Source organism: Balaenoptera musculus, chromosome 2 (genome assembly GCF_009873245.2).
Source record: "Balaenoptera musculus isolate JJ_BM4_2016_0621 chromosome 2, mBalMus1.pri.v3, whole genome shotgun sequence".
NCBI lineage: Eukaryota > Metazoa > Chordata > Mammalia > Artiodactyla > Balaenopteridae > Balaenoptera > Balaenoptera musculus.
Genome location: NC_045786.1, coordinates 61,305,159 through 61,329,328, shown reverse-complemented (window position 1 = coordinate 61,329,328; position 24,170 = coordinate 61,305,159). Strand labels below are relative to the sequence as shown.

At 37.2% G+C, this 24,170-nt stretch overlaps 1 protein-coding gene across 2 annotated transcripts in view; it reads left to right on the top strand.

Annotated features, from left to right (window-relative positions):
* Positions 1-24,170, top strand: part of REC114 (REC114 meiotic recombination protein) — a 113,434-nt gene that overhangs the window by 67,553 nt on the left and 21,711 nt on the right. Inside the window, exon 3 of one of the 2 annotated variants that reach the window (XM_036841700.1) lies at positions 17,607-17,690. The exons of the other annotated variant lie outside the window; for it this stretch is intronic. Within the exon in view, the coding sequence (XP_036697595.1) occupies positions 17,607-17,690 (84 nt within the window). The remainder of the gene's footprint in view (positions 1-17,606; positions 17,691-24,170) is intronic. 2 annotated transcript variants of the gene reach the window in all.

Sequence of the window (24,170 nt, the reverse complement as noted above, 5' to 3'; positions counted from 1 at the left end):
GTGTGGTTGGCATATTCTAATTAGTTTATGGTGGCTTTAGCTGTATGTAAGTTTCTAGTTTTTATGTAGATGGATTTATCAATGTATTTATTTGTGTTTTGTGCTATTATCTTGTTTCAGAAATGCTTCCACAGAAATATTTTCATATTCATTTGTTTTTCACATTTCTGTCTCTGATCCTTCTGGAATTTATCTTTGTGTATAGTGTGATGTAGGAACCCAGTGTTTTTTTCCATATGGATGACCAATTGTCCTAACACTATCCTTTTCTTACAGTTCATCCCTGGGCTGCCTGCTGATGTTGGTTCCCTTCCTGGGCTATGGTCCTGTTTGGCAGGAAGAATCCTAGCCCTACCTTCCTGCTCACAACTAGCAGTTGTTTCCCCTTCCCTTGAGTTTCTTTAGATAACTTAGGATTTACGATCTTTAGCTTTGCTTCCCCTCCAAGTTTGAAAATTGGTCATTTAAAATTCTTCCTCAGAAGTGTACTTTTGGAGGAGGGCAGAGAGAAGAGCAGACTACTGCTGATTTTACATGTTGGGCTGCCCTGGAATGAGCTGTTTACATCGTTCTTTTGTTATTTATTAAAGCATTAATTATACATATATGCTGCATAAAAATCTTATGAGCTTTGTTTTAATGGATTTTGTTAGAGAATATAAACCTTTTATTGTATTCTATTTTAATTTGGATTAAGAAACCCTGGACCTTGGGTTGTCTAAATTTCTACAACAAAATTTCATCCTTTTCTGTAGCCAAACTAAATCATAATACATTCCTTGTTCATGTCATATTCCTCTACTCCTCTGCACATTTGTATTTGCTGTCCTCACTTTCTAGAATGACTTTTTCTCCCTTCTCTGCTTCATGTTATCTTCCTCACTAGTATGTGAGTTCTCACAGTCATATTTATCTTTTAATCCCATTTACCTTGCACTGTTCTTACAGTGTAGTAGGAGCCCCTGTAAATGTTTGTGAATGATCCTGCATTCACTGTGGTATTCTTCATGTATCAGACTTTTAAATTTCTCTGTAATTTTATTTAGCATTTGGTCAATCTTAAGTTTACCAGTTAAATATGTGTGTGTTGTTATTAGTCAGGTCCTACCATGTGTACTCAACCTATTTGTCTCAAATTTGCTAAATCCACCAAGATTCTTATGAAAATAGTTTTTGTTCCTATTGCTGTATATGTAAATTTTCTTACCATCTCTTTGGTGCAGGCTAGTTGGGATCCTTTTATTATTATTATTTTTTAACCAAGGCCCTTTGCCCTAAATAGAGCCTTTTCTTACCAGTGTTCAGCTCTGGTTCTCCTTCTTAACCTGGTTATAGTTCATAGAAAATTCTGATTATAGCTTGCTTATTGTAGCTCTTTAACGTTGTACTCTTAATTTGAAAAGGCTTTCTTTTTATTTTTATTCCTACTGATGGAGCATTTGAGGAGGGCATGCCTGAGAAATGTGGTTTGTGCAGAGAACATCCTTTCCAAACTGACAGAGAATTAATGTCCCACTGCTTTTTTTTTTCTTTTTGTAAATAAATGTTTTCGGATTGATTTAGTCATTTTATACAGAAAACTTACAGTAGGCCCCATAAATTAAAGTGAAGGAAAGCTTTGTTATTTCTTAGAAGCTGAAAGCTTTCCTTTTTGCATTTGGTCTTTTGTCACACACATTTTTTAATAATGGAAGAGAGAGAACTGAGAAATAGGACTCTGAATTGTGACCCTTCTCTTTTTTTAAAAGCTTTGCCACGTTGTCTTGATTCTGCTTTTAATGTCACATAGTATTGTCTAAGCTGTACTGAAATAGCAAGAGGTGGCATTATACCTAGCTCGGCTGGTTCACCGCACTGTTATAATTACTACTACTTGTGAAATCTAAAACTTAAAAGTTTAAAAAGATGCCTGTGGTGCTGATATAACATGGCTGAAGTGCCACTAGGAATGAATGCAACGGAAGTGCTGTATTTAATACTTCAGGAACTAGATCAGAAATTAATGTCAACTGTGAACAGCGTGGATATACTTGGTTTGATAAGGAGTATAGTTTAATTCAGCCATACTTATTTCTTGATCAAAACTAAATTCAGTCATTTGTAGAATCGTTGTTACAACTGTAAATCTTTGGGGGGGGATAAATGTAAATGAATGAAGGGTTTTTATAAATCCTGTCTTACTTATATGCCTGAGAAACCAATGACCACGTCAAACTTACGTGCCCCTTAGGAGATCAAAAGCAAACAGGGTCTGAGAGAAGGTACTTATATAAATTTGTGTACTAACTTCATAAGTTAGAAACTTAGAAAGGATTTTCTAAATTACCAAGGAAAAGATCAAGAGATACTATATAAAAGTGGAAAACTTTGGTATGCCCAATAAAATCCATAACCAAACTAGAAAAAATTTAAAATGGAGTAGAAGTCGTTTCTAAATCAGATATGAAAACCCAGAAACCCAGAATTGATAACGTTTGCCACATTAAAAAATCAAAATTTTCTGCATGGAGAAAATACCATAAAGTTTTTTTTAAAAAAGGAGAAAAAAAATGACAAACCAAAAAAAATTCAAGTCAAGACAAAGTGTTCATTTCTTGGATTATGTAAAGAATGTCTACAATTCAATTAATAAATTATAACTCAACTTAAAATGGGCAAAAGATATAAAAAGATTATCCACAGAATGGAAACTATGTATGTGTATAATTTAGATAAAATATATCATGTATGCATATCTGCTTGTTTATATAGAGGCTTTACAAGACCTTGGTTTCAGTGGTTGCTCAGGGTGGGGAACTGGGTGGCTGAAAGAGAGAAGAGGACTTACTCTTTTTTTTTTTTTTTTTTTTTTAATTTACCATTTTAAAAAATTGGTTTTAAATGAGTGTTACCATAGATAAGCACAACCCAACAGAAATATCTGTAATGATGGAAATCCTTACTGTCCAATATGGTAGCAATAGTCACATGTGCCTATGCCTGTTGAACTTTTGGAATGTGGTTAGTTTAACTGAGGAGCTGAATTTTTAATCTCCTTAGATTTATTTATTTATTTAGTTATTTATTTATTTAAATTGAAGTATAGTTGCTGTACAATATTATATGTTACAGGTGTACAATATAGTGATTCACAATTTTTTAAAAGTTATACTCCATTTATAGTTATTATAAAATACTAGCTGTGTTCTCTGTGTTGTACAGTATATACTTGTAGCTTATTTTATACCTAATAGTTTGTACCTCCCACTCCCCAACTGCTGTATAGCCCCCTCCCCGCTTCCCACTGGTAACCACTAGTTTGTTCTCTGTATCTGTGAGTCTGCTTGTTTTTTGTTATATTCACTAGTTTGTTGTATTTTTTAGATTCCACGTGTAAGTGATATCGTACAGTATTTGTCTTTCTCTGTCTGACTTTATTTCACTTAGCATAATACCCTCCAAGTCCATCCTTGTTGCTGCAAATGGCAAAATTTCACTCTTTTTGTGGCTGAGTAATATTCCATTGTATATATATATATATACCACATCCTCTTTATCCATTCATCTTTTGATGGACACTTAGGTTGCTTCCATATCTTGGCAATTGTAAATAATGCTGCTGTGAACATTGAGGTGCATGTTTCTTTTTGAATTAGTGTTTTTGTTTTTGTTTTTTTTCGGATATACACTCAAGAGTAGAATTACTGGGTCATATGGTAGTTCTATTTTTAGTGTTTTGAGGAACCTCCATACTGTTTTCTACAGTGGCTGCACCAATTTACATTCCCACCAAGTGTACAAGGGTTCCCTTTTCTCCACATCTCGCCAACATTTGTTATTTGTGTTCTTTTTGATGATAGTCATTCTGACAGGTGTGAGGTGATATCTCATAGTGGTTTTGATTTGCGTTTCCCTGACAATTAGTGGTGTTGAGCCTCTTTTCATGTGCCTGTTGGCCCTCTGCATTTCAAAGAGGACCTACTCTTTACTTTGAAATATTGTTTAATATTTAGAGTATCTATTTAATAGATAGATACTCTAAAAATATGCATGTGTATTTTTTATTTTCCATTACATGTTAAATAGGTACTCTAAAAATATGCATATGTGTATTTATTTTTTATGTTAAAAGTAGAGATATGGAAAGGTTTCCCAGGGAGGTAAGATTGCTTCCAGGCTGAGTCCTGAGGAAAAGTAAATTAAGGTAGATCAGCAAAACTTTGTCACGCAAGATCTTCTTTGCTGTGTGCGGGATCTTTTTTAGTTGCGCATGCAGGATCTTTTAGTTGCAGCATGCAGGCTCCTCTGGTTGCAGCATGTGGGCTTCTAGTTGCAGCACGCGGGATCTAGTTCCCTGACCAGGCTTCAAACCCGGGCCCCTTGCATTGGGAGCGCGGAGCCTCAACCACTGGAGCACCAGGGAAGTCCCAGGGCCAGTTGTGTTTTTTAGATAAAAATGATCTTCTCACAGTAGTGTAGAGAAGAGGTAGGGTGGGCAAGAAGATACTTTAGGAGGCTAGTTAGTAAATCAAGAAAATGGTGGCTTGTACTAGGATAAAAAGAAATGGATTGATTGAAGAGATATTTAAAGCTAAAATCAGTAATTAGTGGCAGATTAGAAATGGGAGTAGGAGAGAGCAGTGTGAAGGGAAACTTCCAGGTTTCTGGCTAATGCAGCTCAACTGAAGGTAGCATCCTTCACTGTGGTTAGGGGACTCCAGAGAAGAGCCAGCCTGTCAGCTGGGTGTGTGTGATGACCGCGGCTCTAGTTCTGAACAGTTGGAATTTGAGGTGTCTTTGAGACACTCAAGCAGAGATGTCAGTTCCACATGTCCTCTTTACTGTTTAACAGCCTCTGGTTCTTTGAAGGTCAGAGAGAGGTCTGCACTGAGATATGATTTGGGAATCATAGGCATTTAAATAGTAATTGAGACGGTGGATATGGTGAGGATAGCCTGGGGAGGGGATAAAAAAAATGAACAATGGCAAGAGGAGGTTGAGGAGAATAAGATAGCAAAGGAGGTGGCAGAGAAGGAGCTGTCAGGGGTAGGAAGAAAGCTAGGAGAGTGTGGGGTCATAGAAGCCAAGGCAATCGTGTTTCAAAAGGAAAAAGGGGTCAGCTATGGTGAATACTGCTGAGACATTGAGTAAGAGTAAAATTTTTTAAATTAGTTAATTAGTATGTTGTTAAATGAGAACATGTAGAGTTTTGAAAATGGTATGGCAGTTGGACAGGGAAATCTGGATAGATAATTGAACTCTTAAAAAGTAAATTATGTTTGCTTTAATCCATGTATTAATTAAATTGTTTGGGTTGCAAATAACAGAAACCCAGCTCAGTTTCCTTTAAACAAAATCACTTATTGCCTCGTAGAACTGTAATGTCCAAGGATAGGAGTGGCCCCTGGGACCACTGAATCCAGGGGCTCAAACAGTATCATTAGCTATGTGTCTCTGTATCTCTGTCTTTGTCTCTCAGCTTTGCTTTCCTCTAAGGGAGGATCTCTCCTCGTGGTCCCTGGCAACTTCAGGCTTTTTTTATCCTTACAATCCTAACGGAAAGAGTGTTCCTCCTTCCCAGTTTTAGCAACAATCTCAGGACTTACTTGGATTTTTCTAATTTATATCACATGCTTATCCATAAACTAATCACCTTGGTCAGAAGCAATTAGATATGCTGACAGGCAAGGCCTGAGTCACCTCCTCTCCCCTGGATCTGGGCCAGGTAAGAAAGTAGTCCTGTTTGAATCACATGGGCTGTGAATAAGGGAGAGGTGATTTCCCAAAGGAAAATCAAGATGTGTTCCCAGAAGAAGGAAGAATGTGTGCTGGGCAGGTATAAAACAACAGACATCTATTTCAACTGTAAAATAAGCCTTTGGCTCAATATATTTGAGTACCCGCTTCTGCAGTGTACTTTGTAGGCAATCTTTTGGCCTAAAGGATGGCTGGATCTCTCTGTTACTGTAACTTATAGAAAGAGCCTCTGGGTCTGATTCTTATGGCTAGAGAAAGGTAATTATTCTTGCTGCATGTACTGCTACCAGTTTGGGAAGCTGAATAATAACTAATCTTCAACAAGTACTTGAAAAGATGCTCAACATCACCAGTCATTAGAGAAATGCAAATCAAAACCACAGGAGATATCACCTCACATCAGTTAGGATGACTACTATAAAACAACAAAAACAGAAAATACTAAATGTTTATGAGGATTTGGAGAAATTGGAACCCTTGTGCACTGTTAGTGGAGTTGTAAAATAGTGTAACTGCTATGGAAACTCTTATGAACTCTTATGTGTCTGGCTTTTTTCACTTAGTATGTTTTTGAGATTCACCCATGTTACAGTAGCTCATTATCTCTTATTGCAGAGTTGTATTCCAGCTTATGAATGTTCCACAAGTTATTTATCCAGTTACATGCTCCTGGACATTTGAGTTGTTTCTAGTTTGAGGCTTTTCTGATTAAAGCTATTATGAACATTAGTGTACAAGTTTTTATTTTTTTTAAGTGTATAAATTTTTGGGTAGACATGTATTTCCATTTTCCCTGAGCAAATTCCTAAGAGTGAAATTGCTGGATAGTATGGTAGGTATGTTTTTAACTTCATAAGAAACTGCCAAGACTTCCTTGGTGGTGCAGTGTTTAAGAATCTGCGTGCCAACACAGGGGACATGGATTCGAGCCCTGGTCCGGGAAGATCCCACATGCCACGGAGCAACTAAGCCCATGCACCACAACTACTGAGCCTGTGCTCTAGAGCCCACGATACACAACTACTGAAGCCTGCGTGCCTAGAGCCCGTGCTCTGCAACAAGAGAAGCCACCACAACGAGAAGCCCACACGCCGCAATGGAGTAGCCCCTGCTCGCCACAACTAGAGAAAGACTGCACGCAGCAACAAAGAGCCAATGCAGCCAAAAATAAATAAATAAATAAATTTATAAAAAAAGAAACTGCCAAACTGTTTTCCAAAGTAGTTGTACCGTTTTAAACTGACCAACAATGCGTGAGTATTCCAGTTGCTTCATATCCTAGGCAAAACTTGGTATTGATAGTCCTCTTAATTTTAGCCAATCTATTGAGTTTGTAATGGTATCTCATTGTGACTTTAATTTACATTTCTCTGATAATGAATGTTGAGTATCTTTTAATGTGTTTATTAGCCATTAATATATCCTCCTTTGTGAAATATCTCTTTTGCTTATTGAGTTGTCTGTCAGAGGTTTTTAAAAAATACATATTCTAAACTTAAGACCTTTGTCTGATGTATGTACTGTGAACATTTTCTCCCAAACTGCGGCTTACTTTTTCATCTTCTTAACATCATCTTTGGAAGAGCTTAAAGATTTAAAATTGTCAGAAGTTCTATTTATGAAATGTTTTCTTTATGGTTCATACTTTTTGTGTCCTATATAAGAAATCTTTGCCTACCCCAAGGTTGCCAAGATTCTCTGATTTTAGAAGTTTTATAGTTGTAGCTAGTATGTTTAGGTCTATGATTTATTTTCAGTTAATTTTTGTATATGGTGTGAGGTAAGGGTCAAGGTTTTTTTTTTTTCCCCACATGAATAATTCAGTTGTCTCAGCACCATTTGTTGAATAGACTATACTTTCTTCATTGAATTATTGTAGCACTTTTATTGAAATCAATTGCCTATGTATGTGAGAGTCTGTTTCTGGAGTCTCTTATGTGACGTGGATCTATATGCCTATTCTTATGCCAAAACCATACTGTCTTGATTACCCTAATTTTATAATGCTCTTGAAACTGGTGGTATAAGTCTTCCAATTCTGCCATTTTCAAGCTTATTTTGGTTATTCTAGGTCCTTTGCATTTCCATATGAATTTTAGAATCAGATCTGCAAATTTCTACGAGATTTTAATTGGGATGTCCTTAAATCTGTATGTCAACTTGGAGAGAATTAAATCTTAACAGTATCATAATCCAGTCTATGACTATGTATATCCCTCCCTTTGTTTAGGGCTCACTTCATTTGTTACCATTTTATCAAGTATCACAGTCTTGCGCTACCTGCTTTCCATTGTCTGACAACAGTTGTTTCCAGTAGTTTGTCCAGGTTTCTAGTTGTTTATGACAGAAGTATAATTTTTGACCCTCTTATTCCTTCTTGGCCAGAAATGGCATCATAGCTTTTGAACTCCTCAAATCTCCCCATAAAAATAGATGAAATAGGAATGCAAAGCCCAAGACCCATAGATAACATCTACAACAAAACTAGAAGACTAGGCATGTCTTTGACCCTCCGAATACGAGTGGGTGAGGCTAAATCACTGACAGCTGAAGACCTGTGTGATCTCATCATCTGCACAGGAAGAAACAGAGAGGCAGCTGAGATTCTGATACCTTGAGATTACTAAAGGCATGTCAGAACTCAGGAGTCAACTTGAAAAGGTTCTCACTAGCCAAAGAGAGACAATTTCAGGATCAATAACTGCAGTGGATTGAAACAGCAAATATATTTAAATTTGTGAGTTTCAAATGATACTTCAAAAAAAAACAAACTCCTCATTGTCATCGTTGGAGTGTACTAGGGAACCACCTCATTATTTTGAAAGCTGGCAAATAAAGGAAGCAAGCATTTATCCTGCCTTTCCTATTTTTACCTAGGGTAACAAAGTATAATAGTTGATGAAGCAGTGTTTCTCTGTAGATGTATTTCAGCTCATAAATGAAGAATGAATGAAAAACTAACACATCGTTTTGCAACCACTGATGAAATTAAATGAGTCTAGGCAGTGATGATCAATGGCTGCTAACTTCACGAGAAAAGGACGAGAAGACATTCCTGTGGAATCACACACCACCACATAGGAAGTAGGTACAAAAGCTGGGGGAAAAAATCAAACCTGAACTGATCAAGCTTCTTGATCTGATTACCAGTCTGTAGGAATTACAAGAGAAAGAGGTACCTAGTAAAAAAACAGTAAGGATACAATAACAAAATTTAGCGAGGATAACTCTACAGTAGGGGTCGGCAGAGTATGGCCCATGGGACAGATCTGACCCATTGCCTGTTTTTTTGTGGCCTGTGAGCTAAGAATAGTTTTTAAATTTTTAAATGGTTGGAAAAAAACTAAAAGAATAATATTGTGCAAGATGTGAAAATGATATGAAATTCAAATTCCAGTGTCCACAAATAAAGTTTTGTTGGAACACAGTCATGCTCATTTGCTTATGGCTGCTCTCGTGCTACAGGGGCAGAGTTGAGTAGTTGTAACAGAGACTATAGAGTCTGCAAAGCCTAAAATATTTACTCACTGGCCCTTTACAGTAAAAAACAAAACAAAACAAAAAACCTGCCAGTCCTTCATCTAGAGGACTAATGACCCAGTTTCTTCAACCGAAAAAAAAAAGAGGGGGGGAAAGAGATGAAAGGAAGAACCAGTAGTTTAAAAGAGACTTACAAGACGTATTACTTGTCGTAATATGTGGATCTTATTTGGCTCCCTATTCAAAAAAATGAAGCAACATAAAATAAAATCAGAAATGTGAACAGGCAAAGATATTTGATGATATTAAAGAATTGTGAAATAAGATTGGCTATATTATGAAAATTGTGACTGGAAGATGGATGCATGATAGTTCATCGTACCGTTTTACTGTTTTCTCTATGTCATATATGTTTGAAAATCTACATTGCAGAGTTAAAAATAAATAAATTATTTCAAAATAAAAGTTTCTTAAAAATCAGTTCAGGGGTCATTTCCTCTGGGCCTTGTAATCTAATGCCTCTTTTCTGTGCTTCTGCAGAAACGTGGAACTTGCCACATTGATTGTTACTGCTAAATGGTTATTTGTTTGATTCCCCCAGACTATCAGTCCCTGAGCATGGGGGCCATGTGTTATTTGACTTTGAGTCATAGAATCTGGCACATAACCTGGTACATATTAGATCCTCAATAAATATTTTTGGAACAAATTGTGACTTTTCACAGCATATTGTGATTTCTAGATGTTAAACATTCTAAAACATAGTAATCTTTATTTTGTTGACATTATTTTTTAATTTTTATTTATCTTATGCCTTCTGAACAGCCTGTATTTCAGCATGAAGCCAAATTATTTATATAGCTCTTACAAATCAGGAAAAATATAACTCTAAAATGAAGCAAGTTATTGAATGGACATGTTAGTTTGAGCTGAGACAGGATGTTGTTTATCTTTATGCTAAGTGTGGTGAGGTTCCTTCCAAGTAAGACAGTTATTTCTTCTCCAAGCACAATATTGCGTGTTTCTGAGTGTAGCAGAAATATCCATATTCAAATCTAAGGTCAAAATCTAATCCTCAAACCAACTATAAATTATTTTTTATTATCTACCTTTTTGTTCTTTATTTGCTTAATAAACAACAGTTATGATTGTTGACATTTTAAGTATAAGAAATCCAATGCTTTGCTCACTTTCTTTTTTCTGCACGTTGTTACCTTGATATTCTGCAGGAGCACCTTTATCATGGATGTTTTCTTTCCTGTTTTCATTGTAATTTGAACCTCACAAACCCTGAGCTCCAGGGAAAGTGAGTTAGAAACACAACCCAGAAGCTTAAACCAGGATCTACTTTTCAAATAAATCACCTGGCACCTAAATGCCTCACATTCATGGAGAAGCCTTTTTGGTACCCTGGGCTTGGGGACTCGGATTGTGGATTGCCAAATGGTTAGCCGTCAAGTTATTTTTGTAACTGTATTCTCCTATGCTGTTTTCCTCGCAGTCAGGGTATTTGTAGCAGATGTAAGCATTTTTTCATTGTTATTTCCATGAAAGTAAAATGCTGTGTTTTCTTCAAGGCAATTATGATCATATCTATCATGGTTTTAAAGCTAATTTACCTAGCTAAATGCCAATGACCGCTACGATACCCTCTTGGCTTGCTTGCTCAAACTAGTAGATGAAGTCAGACCTGAGAGGTATCTAAAGCCCTAAAGAAACTGGCTCAATAATAGAATCAACAGCAAGGGAAACAGGCTTGGTTAGGGTGAGAACACAGGTAGTTTTGTCCGCCAGCCTTGGACATTAGATTGTCGATTGTCTACATCTAAGCTCTGCAATCGTTTATTTAGGTCCTCTTCTCTCTTATTTTGATGGCTTCCTTTTGGTTTATCTTTATGGTAACTCTTACTTACAACAACAGAGGGCAAGGAGAACATGGATAACTAAAATCTGGAAATGAAGTTCACAATTTATAATACTTGAAAGTCAAAGCCTGAGGCTCTCTTTACATAAAAGTGCGGTGTGGCGCCCCACCTTGGAGTCATGTGGCATTCTGGCCATTGCACCTCAGGGAGACTGTGCAGAGCTGGACAGCATGAGGGGATGGGTCCAAGTATGACTGGAGGAAATGGGGGTGTGAGAGATTGGCATTCTTTTTTTATTCAACAGACATGCAAGATACAAAGATGAATGAAACACAGTTCTTGCTCTCATGGAGTTTGCAATAAAGTGGGAACTAGAAAAGGAGGGATAGAAAGACAGACGTGTACATAGATATTACAGTGCACAGGACCTCCCGACTGCTGAATTAAGCACAGGCTTTTAGCCTTTATTTTTTACTCCATCCTGGGCATCACCTGACACTGCTGACCATTCTCTACTAGAAAGTCTCAGTCCTCTAAGCTTTCATACTCCTCTATCCTAGACATGATTTCTTGGTATTGGCTTCTGTTCTTTTTGTCTGATAGTAAATTTGGTATTTCCTAGAGTACTCCGCTCTCCTTCTTCCTGCCCTGTACTATCAATTCCAAACCACTTTTCCACCCCGGTACCTCCAGGGCATGTGACAGACTCATCAGTTAACAGTGGCTTCTTAGGCAGTGATTTTTGGCCTGGTCGGGGAACAGTATCCCAGGCACTAGGGAGAGAAGCTCCTTGGGTGAGTGTGATTCATTCTCCCTTCCCCTTGGGCAGATTCCGTGTCTTTTTTAACCCCTAGCATGGTGGCCGGCCATAGTAGGAGCTTAGTGATGGTGAGTGTTTCAATAGCAGCAGGTACAGTGTGCTGTGGGAGCACAGAGCAGGTCACTTAACTGTCTGAGAAAGTTAGAAAAGGCAGCACAGAAGAGCCATCAGTTGAGCTAAACTGAATTCACCAGAAGGACAAGCCTTAAAGGAGATTCTAAGAGGTGGATTTTCAAAGATAAAGAGCTTAATTATTAAAATGTAGGAATATATGAATGACAAGTGGTTAGGTACACAGAAATCTTTACTAAATCCCCAAGTATTAGGACGAAAAAGTTCTTTCTGAATCTTGAATAAGATGAGTATAAGTAGGGAATCCCCTGGTGGTCCAGTGGTTAGGACTCTGCGCTTTCACTGCTGAGGGCGTGGGTTTGATCCCTGGTCAGGGAGCTAAGATCCCGCAAGCCACATGGTGCAGCCAAAAAAAAAAAAAAAGTAAGGTGTTCTGCATCGTTGGACAGGTAATAAATTTGTGGACCTCATTGTTCCCAAGAAATGATATTGGCATGAAGTATTTTGTTAATTTTCATAAAGTTTCATTCTTTCATTCACTCAAAACTTACTGAAACATGTTCAAGTGTCAAAGACTATAATAGGTGTTGTATGTATAATGGTAAGCAAAACAAACATAGCCCCTGCCTGTTATATGGGGTTATAGTCTAGTGAAAAAATAAACATTATGTAAATAATCACTACAGACACACACACAAACTGTGATAAATGCTATGAAAGAAAAAAGTACAGGGCTATGGGAAAGTGTAATAGTGTGTCCCAGCTGAGATTAGGGTGAAATGAACAGTGGTTAGAGGTTAATTAGGTAAAAAGTCAGAGGGGAAAAGCAGAGGGAAGAGATGTATGAAGTTCTAAAGAAAGATGGTTTGGACAGATTGAAGAGGAGGAGCCATAAAGTGGCTCACCTCAGAGGCGCTGCCGGGGAGGAAGGCCGTACCCATTCCCGGCACAGCCACTGCAGAGTCCTGAGCTGAGGGGCTGCTGGAGCTGACCTAGCAGCCTTTGCTGAATATTGTGATAGTTGCTGAGGATTCAGGGGGTAATAAGACACATTCTAGAACCTGCCTTGCCCTGCCTAGGGATTCTTATTCTTATCAGGGACAAAGAAATGTAACTAGTTACAATACAGCATGATAAGTACAATAAGATCCTGAGAGGGCATAGAATTCTGAGAGGTCAGCCAGCTTTGCCTTGTGGGGAACGGTTGAGATAAAGCAGGGTTTTCAAAGATCAGTGAAAAAGGAAGGCCATTTTAGGAACAAGCTATACAACGCAATCAAGGTGTGAGGAGCAGCCAGGTGCAGCAGTGAGAGTGTAAGTGGAGAGGATGGTGAGATGGAAAAAGCTGGGGATTGGATCTCTAAGACCTGGGGATTGATTGGTATTGAGGGAGAAGTGAGGAAAGGAGTCCACCAGGATACCAGGTTGATCACTTGGGGTGACTGGTGAATGATGCCATTCACGGGGGTGGCAGTGTGTGGGAATGGCAATGTGTGTGGAGAAGAACTGTCCCAATCTGGGCAAGTTTACATGGAGGGATCTGTGAGCTAGCCAAGTGGAGATGTCTCATAAGACACAAAGTGGACTAGAGATAGGAAGAGGTGAGGCCAGGCCAGGGCCAAGAACTGCTCATTTCTTTGCTTTTCTAATGAACTTTTTATTCTAGAATAGCTTTGGATTTACAGAAAAGTTGTAAAGATAGTACAGAGTTCCCATAGACTTATCATTTATTTAGGTCCTGCTTTCACCTCTTCCTTGAGTTTATGCCATATTGGAATGGGAATCCTTGTTTGCCTAAATATTCCCACATGCATGCATATGGGGTTTAATGTGGTTCAAAAATCAAAACAATATAAAAAGATATATAGTAAAAAATTTTACTTCAACCCCTGCCCCATCTGCACTGTTCAATCCCACTCCCTACAGATAACTGTTTTTATTAGTCTCTTGTGTACTAATCCTTCCAGTTTTTAAGATGGAAATGCAAGCAAATAATAAGAATATACATTGTATGCTCTCTCCCTTTCTTATACAAAGGTACCACATCATGGACATTGTTCTGCAGCTTGCTTTTCTGCTGAACAGTATATCTTACAGATCAATACATATAGACCTGCACTGTCCAGGAAGGGAGCTACAGGCCATATGTGGCTACTGAGCACTTGAAATATGGTTGGTGCAACTGAAAAACAGAATTAAAAAAAATTTTTTTAAACATCTTTATTGGAGTATAATTGCTTTACAATGGTGTGTTAGTTTCTGCTTTACAACAAAGTGAATCAGCTATAAATATACATATTTCCCCATATCCCCTCCCTCTTGCATCTCCCTCCCACCCTCCCTATCCCACCCCTCTAGGTGGTCACAGAGCACGGAGCTGATCTCCCTGTGCTATGTGGCTGCTTCCCACTAGCTATCTATTTTACATTTGGTAGTGTATATATGTCCATGCCACTCTCTCACTTCGTCCCAGCTTACCCTTCCCCCTCCCCGTGTCCTCAAGTCCATTCTCAACGTCTGCGTCTTTATTCCTGTCCTGCCCCTAGGTTTTTTTTTTTTTAGATTCCATGTATATGTGTTAGCATACAGTATTTGTTTTTCTCTTTCTGACTTCACTCTGTATGACAGACTCTAGGTCCATCCACCTCACTACAAATAACTCAGTTTTGTTTCTTTTTTATGGCTGAGTAATATTCCACTGTATATATGTGCCACAGCTTCTTTATCCATTCATCTGTCGGTGGACACTTAGGTTGCTTCCATGTCCTGGCTACTGTAAATAGAGCTGCAGTGAACATTGTGGTACATGACTCTTTTTGAATTATGGTTTTCTCAGGGTATATGCCCAGTAGTGGGATTGCTGGGTCATATGGTAGTTCTATTTTTAGTTTTTTAAGGAACCTCCATACTGTTCTCCATAGTGGCTGTATCAATTTACATTCCCATCAACAGTGCAAGAGGGTTCCCTTTTCTCCACACCCTCTCCCGCATTTATTGTTTGTAGATTTTTTGATGATGGGCATTCTGACTGGTGTGAGGTGATACCTCATTGTAGTTTTGATTTGCATTTCTCTAATGGTTAGTGATGTTGAGCATCCTTTCATGTGTTTGTTGGCAATCTGTATATCTTCTTTGGAGAAATGTCTATTTAGGTCTTCTGCCCATTTTTGGATTGGGTTGTTTGTTGTTTTGATATTGAGCTGCATGAGCTGGTTGTAAATTTTGGAGATTAATCCTTTGTCCGTTGCTTCATTTGAAAATATTTTCTTCCATTCTGAGGGTTGTCTTTTCGTCTTGTTTATGGTTTCCTTTGCTGTGCAAAAGCTTTTAAGTTTTGTTAGGTCCCATTTGTTTATTTTTGTTTTTATTTCCATTTCTCTAGGAGGTGGGTCAAAAAGGATCTTGCTGTGATTTATGTCAAAGAGTGTTCTTCCTGTGTTTTCCTCTAAGAGTTTTATAGTGTCTGGCCTTACATTTATGTCTTTAATCCATTTTGAGTTTATTTTTGTGTATGGTGTTAGGGAGTGTTCTAATTTCATTCTTTTACATGTAGCTGTCCAGTTTTCCCAGCACCACTTATTGAAGAGGCTGTCTTTTCTCCATTGTATATTCTTGCCTCCTTTATCAAAAATAAGGTGACCATAGGTGCATGGGTTTATCTCTGGGCTTTCTATCCTGTTCCATTGATCTATATTTCTGTTTTTGTGCCAGTACCATACTGTCTTGATTACTGTAGCTTTGTAGTATAGTCTGAAGTCTGGGAGCCAAAAACAGAATTTTAAATTTTATTTAATTTACATTTAGGTTTATAAATGGAAGCACTGTAAAATATTTTCCCATTAAACTCAACTCTGTTGTTTTGGTAGGATTGCATTTCACTTTAACCATTTAAAATACAGCATCTAAATTGAAATGTGGTATAAGTGTGAATTGTGCACTGGATTTCAAAGACTTAGTACAAAAAAAACTATCTTAATAATGTTTTACAATGTTTGCATGTTGAAATAATAATGTTTTTGATATATTAAGTAGTAAAATTTTACCCATTTCTTTTTGCTTTTAAAATGTGGCTACTATTAAAATTACATATGTGGCTCAAACCATAATTTCTACTGGACATCACTGTTACAGAGCTGTTATTTTATTTTACAGTTGTATAGTATTCCATTGCATAGAGTATCATACTTTATTTAACCAGTCCACTGTTGATGTATACTTGTTTCCAATCTTTTACCATTAAAAATACAGAAATGCTTAACCTTGTCCATGCATCACTTCATATGTGTGCAGGTTGATCTGTGAAGTGAATCTCCCGTATTGAGGTTGCTGGGTTAAAGAGTAAAAGCATTCATAATTTTGATATCACCATATTGCCCTCCATAAGAGTTGTACCAGTTTCCACTCCTACTAGCAATGTGTGTATGTGCACTAGTTTCCCCACATACTGCCATTTTAAACCACAGTATCTACATGTTGGGGATGTAATAAGGAACATGTTTCTTTTTGCTAATTCTGAGAGTTTTAAGAAGAAATCACAAATGGTTTGCCTAATTTATTTTTTCATTAAACGTCCTATTGATGATAAAACTCTTAGAATCAACATTTTAGAATGGACTCATTTTTTTTTTCCTTTTGTTACTGAAAAGTGTGAAAGAATTAACCCAGTGTTCCTGGACTACAAATTTCTTTGGAAGTTGTAGCTTTTGTCATATTCAGATCTAGGAAGAGAGATTTTGTGAGAGTTCAAAAAACTTTTTCTTTTTTAAAGAGCTGTAGACTTCTCACATCCCTCCAGCAGCCTCCCCTGGCTGTGGTGGACTAACAGTACAAGGCAGATGCAGTTGCATGGTTTTGCATACTGTCCGTTTATCAGTTCCCTGGATGAGTTCTACTAAATCGTAAACACATTCTAACTTAATGGGCTGCGTAACTGAGGAAATCTACTGACAACGTAACTGAGCTTATAAGTAGCCATAATCATTAGACAGTCCACTCCATTTACTTTATTAGTAAACTACAGAAAAAGTTTATCTTTACACCTTTAGGATCCAGCAGTTGTCCCTCTTTTGAGACTTGTGTGCCCTCTACTGCCCTCTTTGCCTTTTTTGTTTTTTCAGATTGAAATGAAGAACTAAGCATTCAGCATCCAAAACCAAATTGCTTCAATTTTCCATTCATCGGAATCTGAAAATAAGATTCTCATGAAGAGAAATCTAACTATATAGTTGGGAATATGGCAGATAACTTAATGAGTATAATGGAAACTCTTGGCTTCCAGAGATTATAAACTCACATTTTGGCAAATCCTAGAGGCATAAAAATGTATCTTATAGCAAATGTGACTATGGGCATTTACTATCTTTAATAGTTTATTGATTTTCAATATGAAAAGGTTAAGAAAAGGAGTAAAAGCTGAGACTATTAATGATCGTGATGCAGGAAGAACACTAAGGACACTGGGACTCACTGGAAGGGTCATCCTTGGCAATTGGTAATATTGAGTCATTTCTATTGTGCTTAAGTTACAGAATAAATAAATAGACAACTTTCTAATAGGAAGCAGCTGCACCACAGCTATTCTTCATGTCCCTTTTTGCTTCTGTTGCTAATTTTGTTTAATTATTTTGTTTCAGGAAGGGTTTTCACTCATTGGTAGCAAGAACTGGTTGAAGATTGTAAGACGCATGGATTGTCTGTTGTTTGGAACAACGATAAAGGCAAGATGCTTTTTGGCCAACTGTTTTTAAGCAACTGATCATACCCTTCTCATCTGCTAAATGTGTATGGGAGTGGGTGCAGGAGCTTCTCTTTGCAGGTGAAATGGTACTGGGAAGAACACGTTTAAGAAAGTTTTGCATTATGAGCAAAACATGAAACAAGGAGTGTTAAGAGGCAGAAGCATTGTTAGTAAGAGGATGTTGCTGAAGAGCCAGGGCTTTGATTGATCTGTCAGTACCTGTCTGACAGAGCTGTGCAACCATTTTCCATCCCCCAGCACAAAATGGGAGGAGGTGGATTTGTACATCATTGTTTGTCTTGCTATTTAGATGTTTAAAAGGTGTGCATTTTCAAATACTTCACTGAATATGTCTTTTCATTTTTTCTCTTTAATACTAAATAATAAAATTCCCTTTTATTTGCTTCCTAGCTGTATTAAATGTAAAGAATGATCCTCATCAAAGCAACATGAAGACTAATCACCTGGATTATTTTCTTTCAGAAATAACTATAAAAACCAATCTGTTAACATTCACTGACTAGATAATATTGAAATTTAGGTAAGATATCATAATTTTTAATGGGCTCATAGACTGAGAGTTGAAAGAGGTCTTCAAGAGCATCTAATAGGAGGGCCTTTATCAGTCCCTCCAAAGGATCCTCAGAGAATTCAGAAGGTCCATGAACTGCATGGATTTTCACTGACTTTTTAAAAATTATTATTAATTAATTTATTTTTGGCTGCGTTGGGTCTTCGCTGCTGCACGCGGGCTTTCTCTAGTTGTGGAGAGTGGGGGCTACTCTTGGTTGCAGCGCGCGGACTTCTCATCGTGGTGGCTTCTCTTGTTGCAGAGCACGGGCTCTAGGCCCGCAGCTTCAGTAGATACGGCGTGAGGGCTCCGTAGTTGTGGTGCATGGGCTTAGTTGCTCCGCAGCATGTGGGATCTTCCCAGACCAGGGCTCAAACCTGTGTCCCCTGCATTGGCAGGTGGATTCCCAGCCACTGCGCCACCAGGGAAGTCCCTTCACTGACCTTTAACTGAAATTTATCATTTCCTTCAATTACGAATGTTGACATCAGACCACATTTGCACCAGTAGAAATCACATATCTTCATATCACGTTTCAGTTGTTTAAGATATCTTAAATGTCATTTATGCTCATCACTACCCCAGTATTATGGTGGTTGTTAGTCCTGCTGCTAGATCTTTTTATTGAGTACATTAATAAGGAAGCATGTATATTATTAGTTTACAAATTAGTGTTTTAATATTGTAATTAATTATTTCAGTATACTTGGTTTCTTTTGTACTCTTATATATTTTATGTGATTAAAAACATTGTTCTGAGAAGGGGTCCTCTGGCTTCACCAGACTGCTGAAGGGGTCTGGAGCACATACTCAAAACATTCAGGAGCCCCTGTTTTCATTTTACATATGAGGAAACTGAATTCAACATAAGCCAATAGCCAACTAGCTATCAGAAAACTGGGCCACCCATTGGTCTTCTGACTTCCAGCCCAGGACTGTGTCATGCTGAATGAATGTAGGTGTCTTTTAAAAAGTTACACCATGCCATATGTCTGATATTTGAGTTTTAATTTTTTCCTGATTATGTTAAATTTTTAAATTAACTTTAAAGAGAAAAATAATAATTTGATTACTCAAAAATAATTAACATTTTGACATTTTTACTGGGCATATATATTGTATCCATTAGGAAAGTGTTCAGATGCATGTGATAGAAAATCCACGTATAATGGCCCCCCAAAATAGGGGGTTATTTTTTTGACTATATATGAAATCCAGAAGCAGGCAGTAGCTAGCAATTGGCTCAGCAACTCCACCCTGCTGAGGTCAACACCGTTGCAATTCCCTTGGCCTCTCTACTACAGCTCTGTTATATTTCCATTCATAGGAGACCAGCTTCATCTGTTCCTTTTATAAGGAAAGCATAAGCTTTCCTGTAAGGCTCTCCACCTCCCACAACCCCTGACAGATGTTTGCTTCTGTCTCATGGACCAGAAGAGTGTAATGTGGCCATCCCAATCTGCCAAGATTAGCAAATGAGTGTTTGGCTTTTCCAGCCTCTGGTGTGGATTGGCTCATGGCAAATGAACAGTGTCTGCCATATAGATAATTTCTAAATTTGGGATTGTGGTACACAGAGTGCTTTGCATCCTGCTTTCCTCATGTAACGTTACATCTGGAACATTATACCAAGTCATTTCTTAAGTCTTTGAAAACATGATTTTCCATGACTACGTAGTATTTTTACTGTTTGGATGCACCATGAATCAGTTAAGTAATTCCTGATTTTTCACTACTGTAAAAATGTTTTGATTTTCATAAGGATTTATTTACAGGGTTCTTGAGGTAGAAGTACTAGAAGTATGAATGTTTATTTTGTAAATGTGCCTTCCATATAGGTTGTCCCTGTTTCTACAGCACTAACGATATGTAAAAATGCTCATTTATCCACATCCTCTCCAACAGGATGATATAATTTAAATTTAAAAACAAGTTTCCAATTTGATAAGCAAAAATGGGCATCTTCGTTTAATTTGCATTTCGTTGGTAACTAATGGGAATGAATATTTTTTGTGTGTTTCTTAGCCATCTGTATTTCTTCTGTGAATCACCTGTCTACTGCTTTTGCCTAATTTTCCTCTTCAAAATCTTTAGACACTCTATGTATAGAGATTACATATAAAATGCATGTATAGATGTTATATAGAAAAAACATGTATTTTGTGTAGTTATATAATTTTATATGTGATATTTGTGTATATATCATATACTTCATATACAGATTTTTAAATATTTAAGTTTAGGATCCTTTTGTTATTGTGAATGGTATTCTTCATCCCAAACATATTTCTAGCTGCTCTTACTAGATTTTTTTTTTCTGAATTATTTTAAATTTAGCTTCCTTACTAAACTTTTATTAGCTCTGATAATTTAATTTTTAATTTCTAGGAAAGTAATTTTATAATCTGCAGACAGTGGTAATTTACTTCCCATAGTTTGTACTTAGTATTTTTCTCACCTTACTGAATTATCTAGACCTTCCAGAACACTGTAATTAGACAATTATACAGCCATCCTTGACATCTTACTGACTTGAATGGGAACCAGTGTTTAGACATTAAGAATATTTCTAAGAATATTGATTGGATATTCTTTACCATGTTAGGGAGATAGTCTTTCAGATATAGTTTATTTACTAATACTTTTATCAGGATTACAAATTAAATTTTAACAACTATCAAGATCATGATTTGTTTCATTTTTTTAAATCCTTTGATCTATTGATACATTAATACTGAGCCAACAGATTCTTCTTTTTGCCTTACCTGGCAAAGGGTGCACAACTTTAGTGCTTTTTGCCTTGGATAACTTTTAGTTAACCAAGTATTACATAACAAACATTCTTGTTTAAATTGACAAATAGAAGTATTTTGAAATAAAACTTTCATTCCTTTGAGAGAAATTTAAAACTTAAATTCAGGGGGCAATAAAGATTATACTTCTTTTCTCTCTGGCCCAAATAAGTAGATTGTATAAGATCTGCCTACTTGTAAGGTGGGCTTCCTTTTTTTCAGTAATTGTAATCAAAATGGTCTTGGCTGATTGGCTGACATATCTGAAGAGACTTTGGTTCAAAGGAGTAACCCTAAACCACTGTCCTCACCTCCAGTAACTCACTGAAGAATTTTTTCATGGTTTTGTCTAGCTTCAGCCTTGAGTATCACCTCTGTTTCAAAGCAAAGGATCAAAGAAAATGTTTGTCCCTTCTCTGGTGAAGTCCTTTTTCCATATACCCCCAATCCCAGTTTCTACAAAGAGGAATTCACTTCTAGTGGTGGGGAAAACTGCTCGGGTTGGGCTCTTAGTGGTGATGGGAAATTTCTTATAGATCTGGGTGATGAATCTAAAACCAGCAGGAAAACATGCCTATGTTTGTGAGGATTTTCATGTCTCCTTGGCTGTCTTCCTACATGGTGCTAACTGGGCCCTGCGTCTTCCTGTGTGCTATACCCTGTAACATTAGCTATAGAGCCTGCAGCTTAAGATCTCTGCATGGAGATGCCATTCACACTTGTGAGTCAGCATTTAATTGGCCCAGTGCTTCCCAGATTTCTTGTGTGTACGTGAAGATAAACGTACAGAGACAAGCACTTACCCTTAACTTGTTTCCTCAAGGAGTTTTCTATTAGTTGTAAGAACTTGAAATTAAGTGTTTTGAAGCAGGGTGGGAACAACTTAAAATATAGTAATTTGGGGAATTCCCTGGTGGTCCAGGGGTTGGGACTCCATGCTTTCACTGCCAAGGGCCCGGGTTTAATCCCTGGTAGGGGAACTGAGATCCCACAAGTCGTGTGGCGTGGTCAATATATATGTGTGTGTGTGTGTGTGTGTATAATTTTGAGCTAATCTCCTTAGATGATAGACACTGGAGACTGTTTAGTTGGGACAGTTCATGGCTGTTAGTATATACTTGAAAAACTTTCATTTCACAACAAGGAGCTCTTTCTGACTTTTAATTATGGTATAAAAATAAATCTCATCAAGATTTTCAACCTAGGAGTCCTTTTTGTTAACCATGTGGCAGGTTTTCTATTGTGGTACCCCATGACACTAAGGATGTGGGATGAAGATATAACTCATTTTCAGATTTTTCCTGATGTACCTTGGCTTTATCTTGGGTCCACATGTATTGAAGTGGTATTTCTGGTTTCTGATGATAAGCTCAAATTCTGTCCGAGAATTTTACAGAAGCAAACATGGAGCAAAACATCAGTTAGGCTATCAGACATAAAACCTTCCCTGTCATTTCTTGGAACTACATTTCAAAGAAACCCTAACTGTCCAAACTCATTCTTATGTACACTCACATATATATGTATATAGATACCTCTAGACAAGTGGTCTGAGATTTCTGCCCTACTTACATACTTAATAATTGTGTTTCTACATATAGCTTTCATCTAGCTATGAGGCACAATTTTTTATGTGATTACTTCTCAAAAGGTTAGATAATTACAGAATCGTTATGGAAATAGCTAATATAAAGGTATTTCATATAGATGTCCCCAGGTACAGTCTAAACTAGGGTGAGCTGGAAACAGCTAATTAATTGTAAACAAGAAAGCTCAGTTTCACAGAAGATTCATAGAATTACCAAAAACTGAATGTAGAGTTCTCTTATCAGTTCTTTCCCCTTCCTTAAGGAAAGTTAGCTTTCAGAGACTCTTGATAATTTGGGGATTATTCATCCAAGAGAAAAATGGCTGAGGAAATGAATAGGCAATACACAAAAGAAAAAATACAAATGACTAATACACATAAGAAAAATATTCATATTTTTTCATTGTTGGAGGGGGCAGTGATAATGGATTACTTTTATACTCAGGGGAAAAAAAATTAAATGTATTAAAAAATGAAGAGAACCCAACAGAGGCAGTAAAGGGGCAGTGGTGTCTATTCTTCTAGACAGGATACCTTACCACTACTTAGCCACGCTAAGTTTTCTGTATCCTAAAGATGTGGCTTTGCTTGATGGCTTTATCTAAAAATTTAAATAGGGTAAACTGTGAACAGGAAAATCAAGGATTTTCGCTTATAGGAACTTTCAGGATTTTGTTAACTGTGGTTAGAAACATTTTCCAGTTAGCAGTGTGATTTGTGTATTTAATAAATGAAAAATGCTGTTACTATGTTAGCATCTGAATTTCTTCAGAGAAGAAATTGAACAAAGGTACACAATACATACCCCCCATTTGGGGTGGCTTTTGTGTAAGCCGAGTCCTCTAAAACTAGGCAGGATATCAGACTAGAAAAAGGAAACTACTTCTATTAAAATAATGGGTTTATTGTTGTTATTGTTACAATTTAGTTCTATTTTTAAACTTACAATTAAATTTGATGTAGTTGCCACTTTTACAAATTTTAATTGCATCTCTCCCATATTTGCGGATTTGCCAGGGGATGTAACTCATACAGCAAATTAAAGGCAACATGTGATTGATTTGTCTGTGTGATTTGTATGTTAAGTCTGGCCTCTTTAAGGATAAAGGGCACTACGGATTATTAATATGAGATACACTAGCTCTCAGCATTTGCCTGTCCCCTGATCCCGTTTTGTTTTTCAAATTCACTGGCTTGTTTAATGTGGTATCTACCTGGTTAGCTCTTTTATATACCCAGGTTTGGAAAATTTTGTTGAGCCAGGACTATTAGCTTCACTGATTTTCCACCTGAGGAATTAGACGGTATGAAACCTTTGTTCCAAAGTAAGACAAAACATTGATCTTTTACTGCAGTCAGTATAGTGACCTTCCTGGTCTTTATGATATGGGATTTTCCATTTTTGCTGATGTCTGCCAGTTCCTTGAGGGAAATGAATTTAGTATGAGGAACAGCTCCCAAAAGGGAGAAGAAAACTAATTTTTGGCTTTTCTATACCCACATCAACAA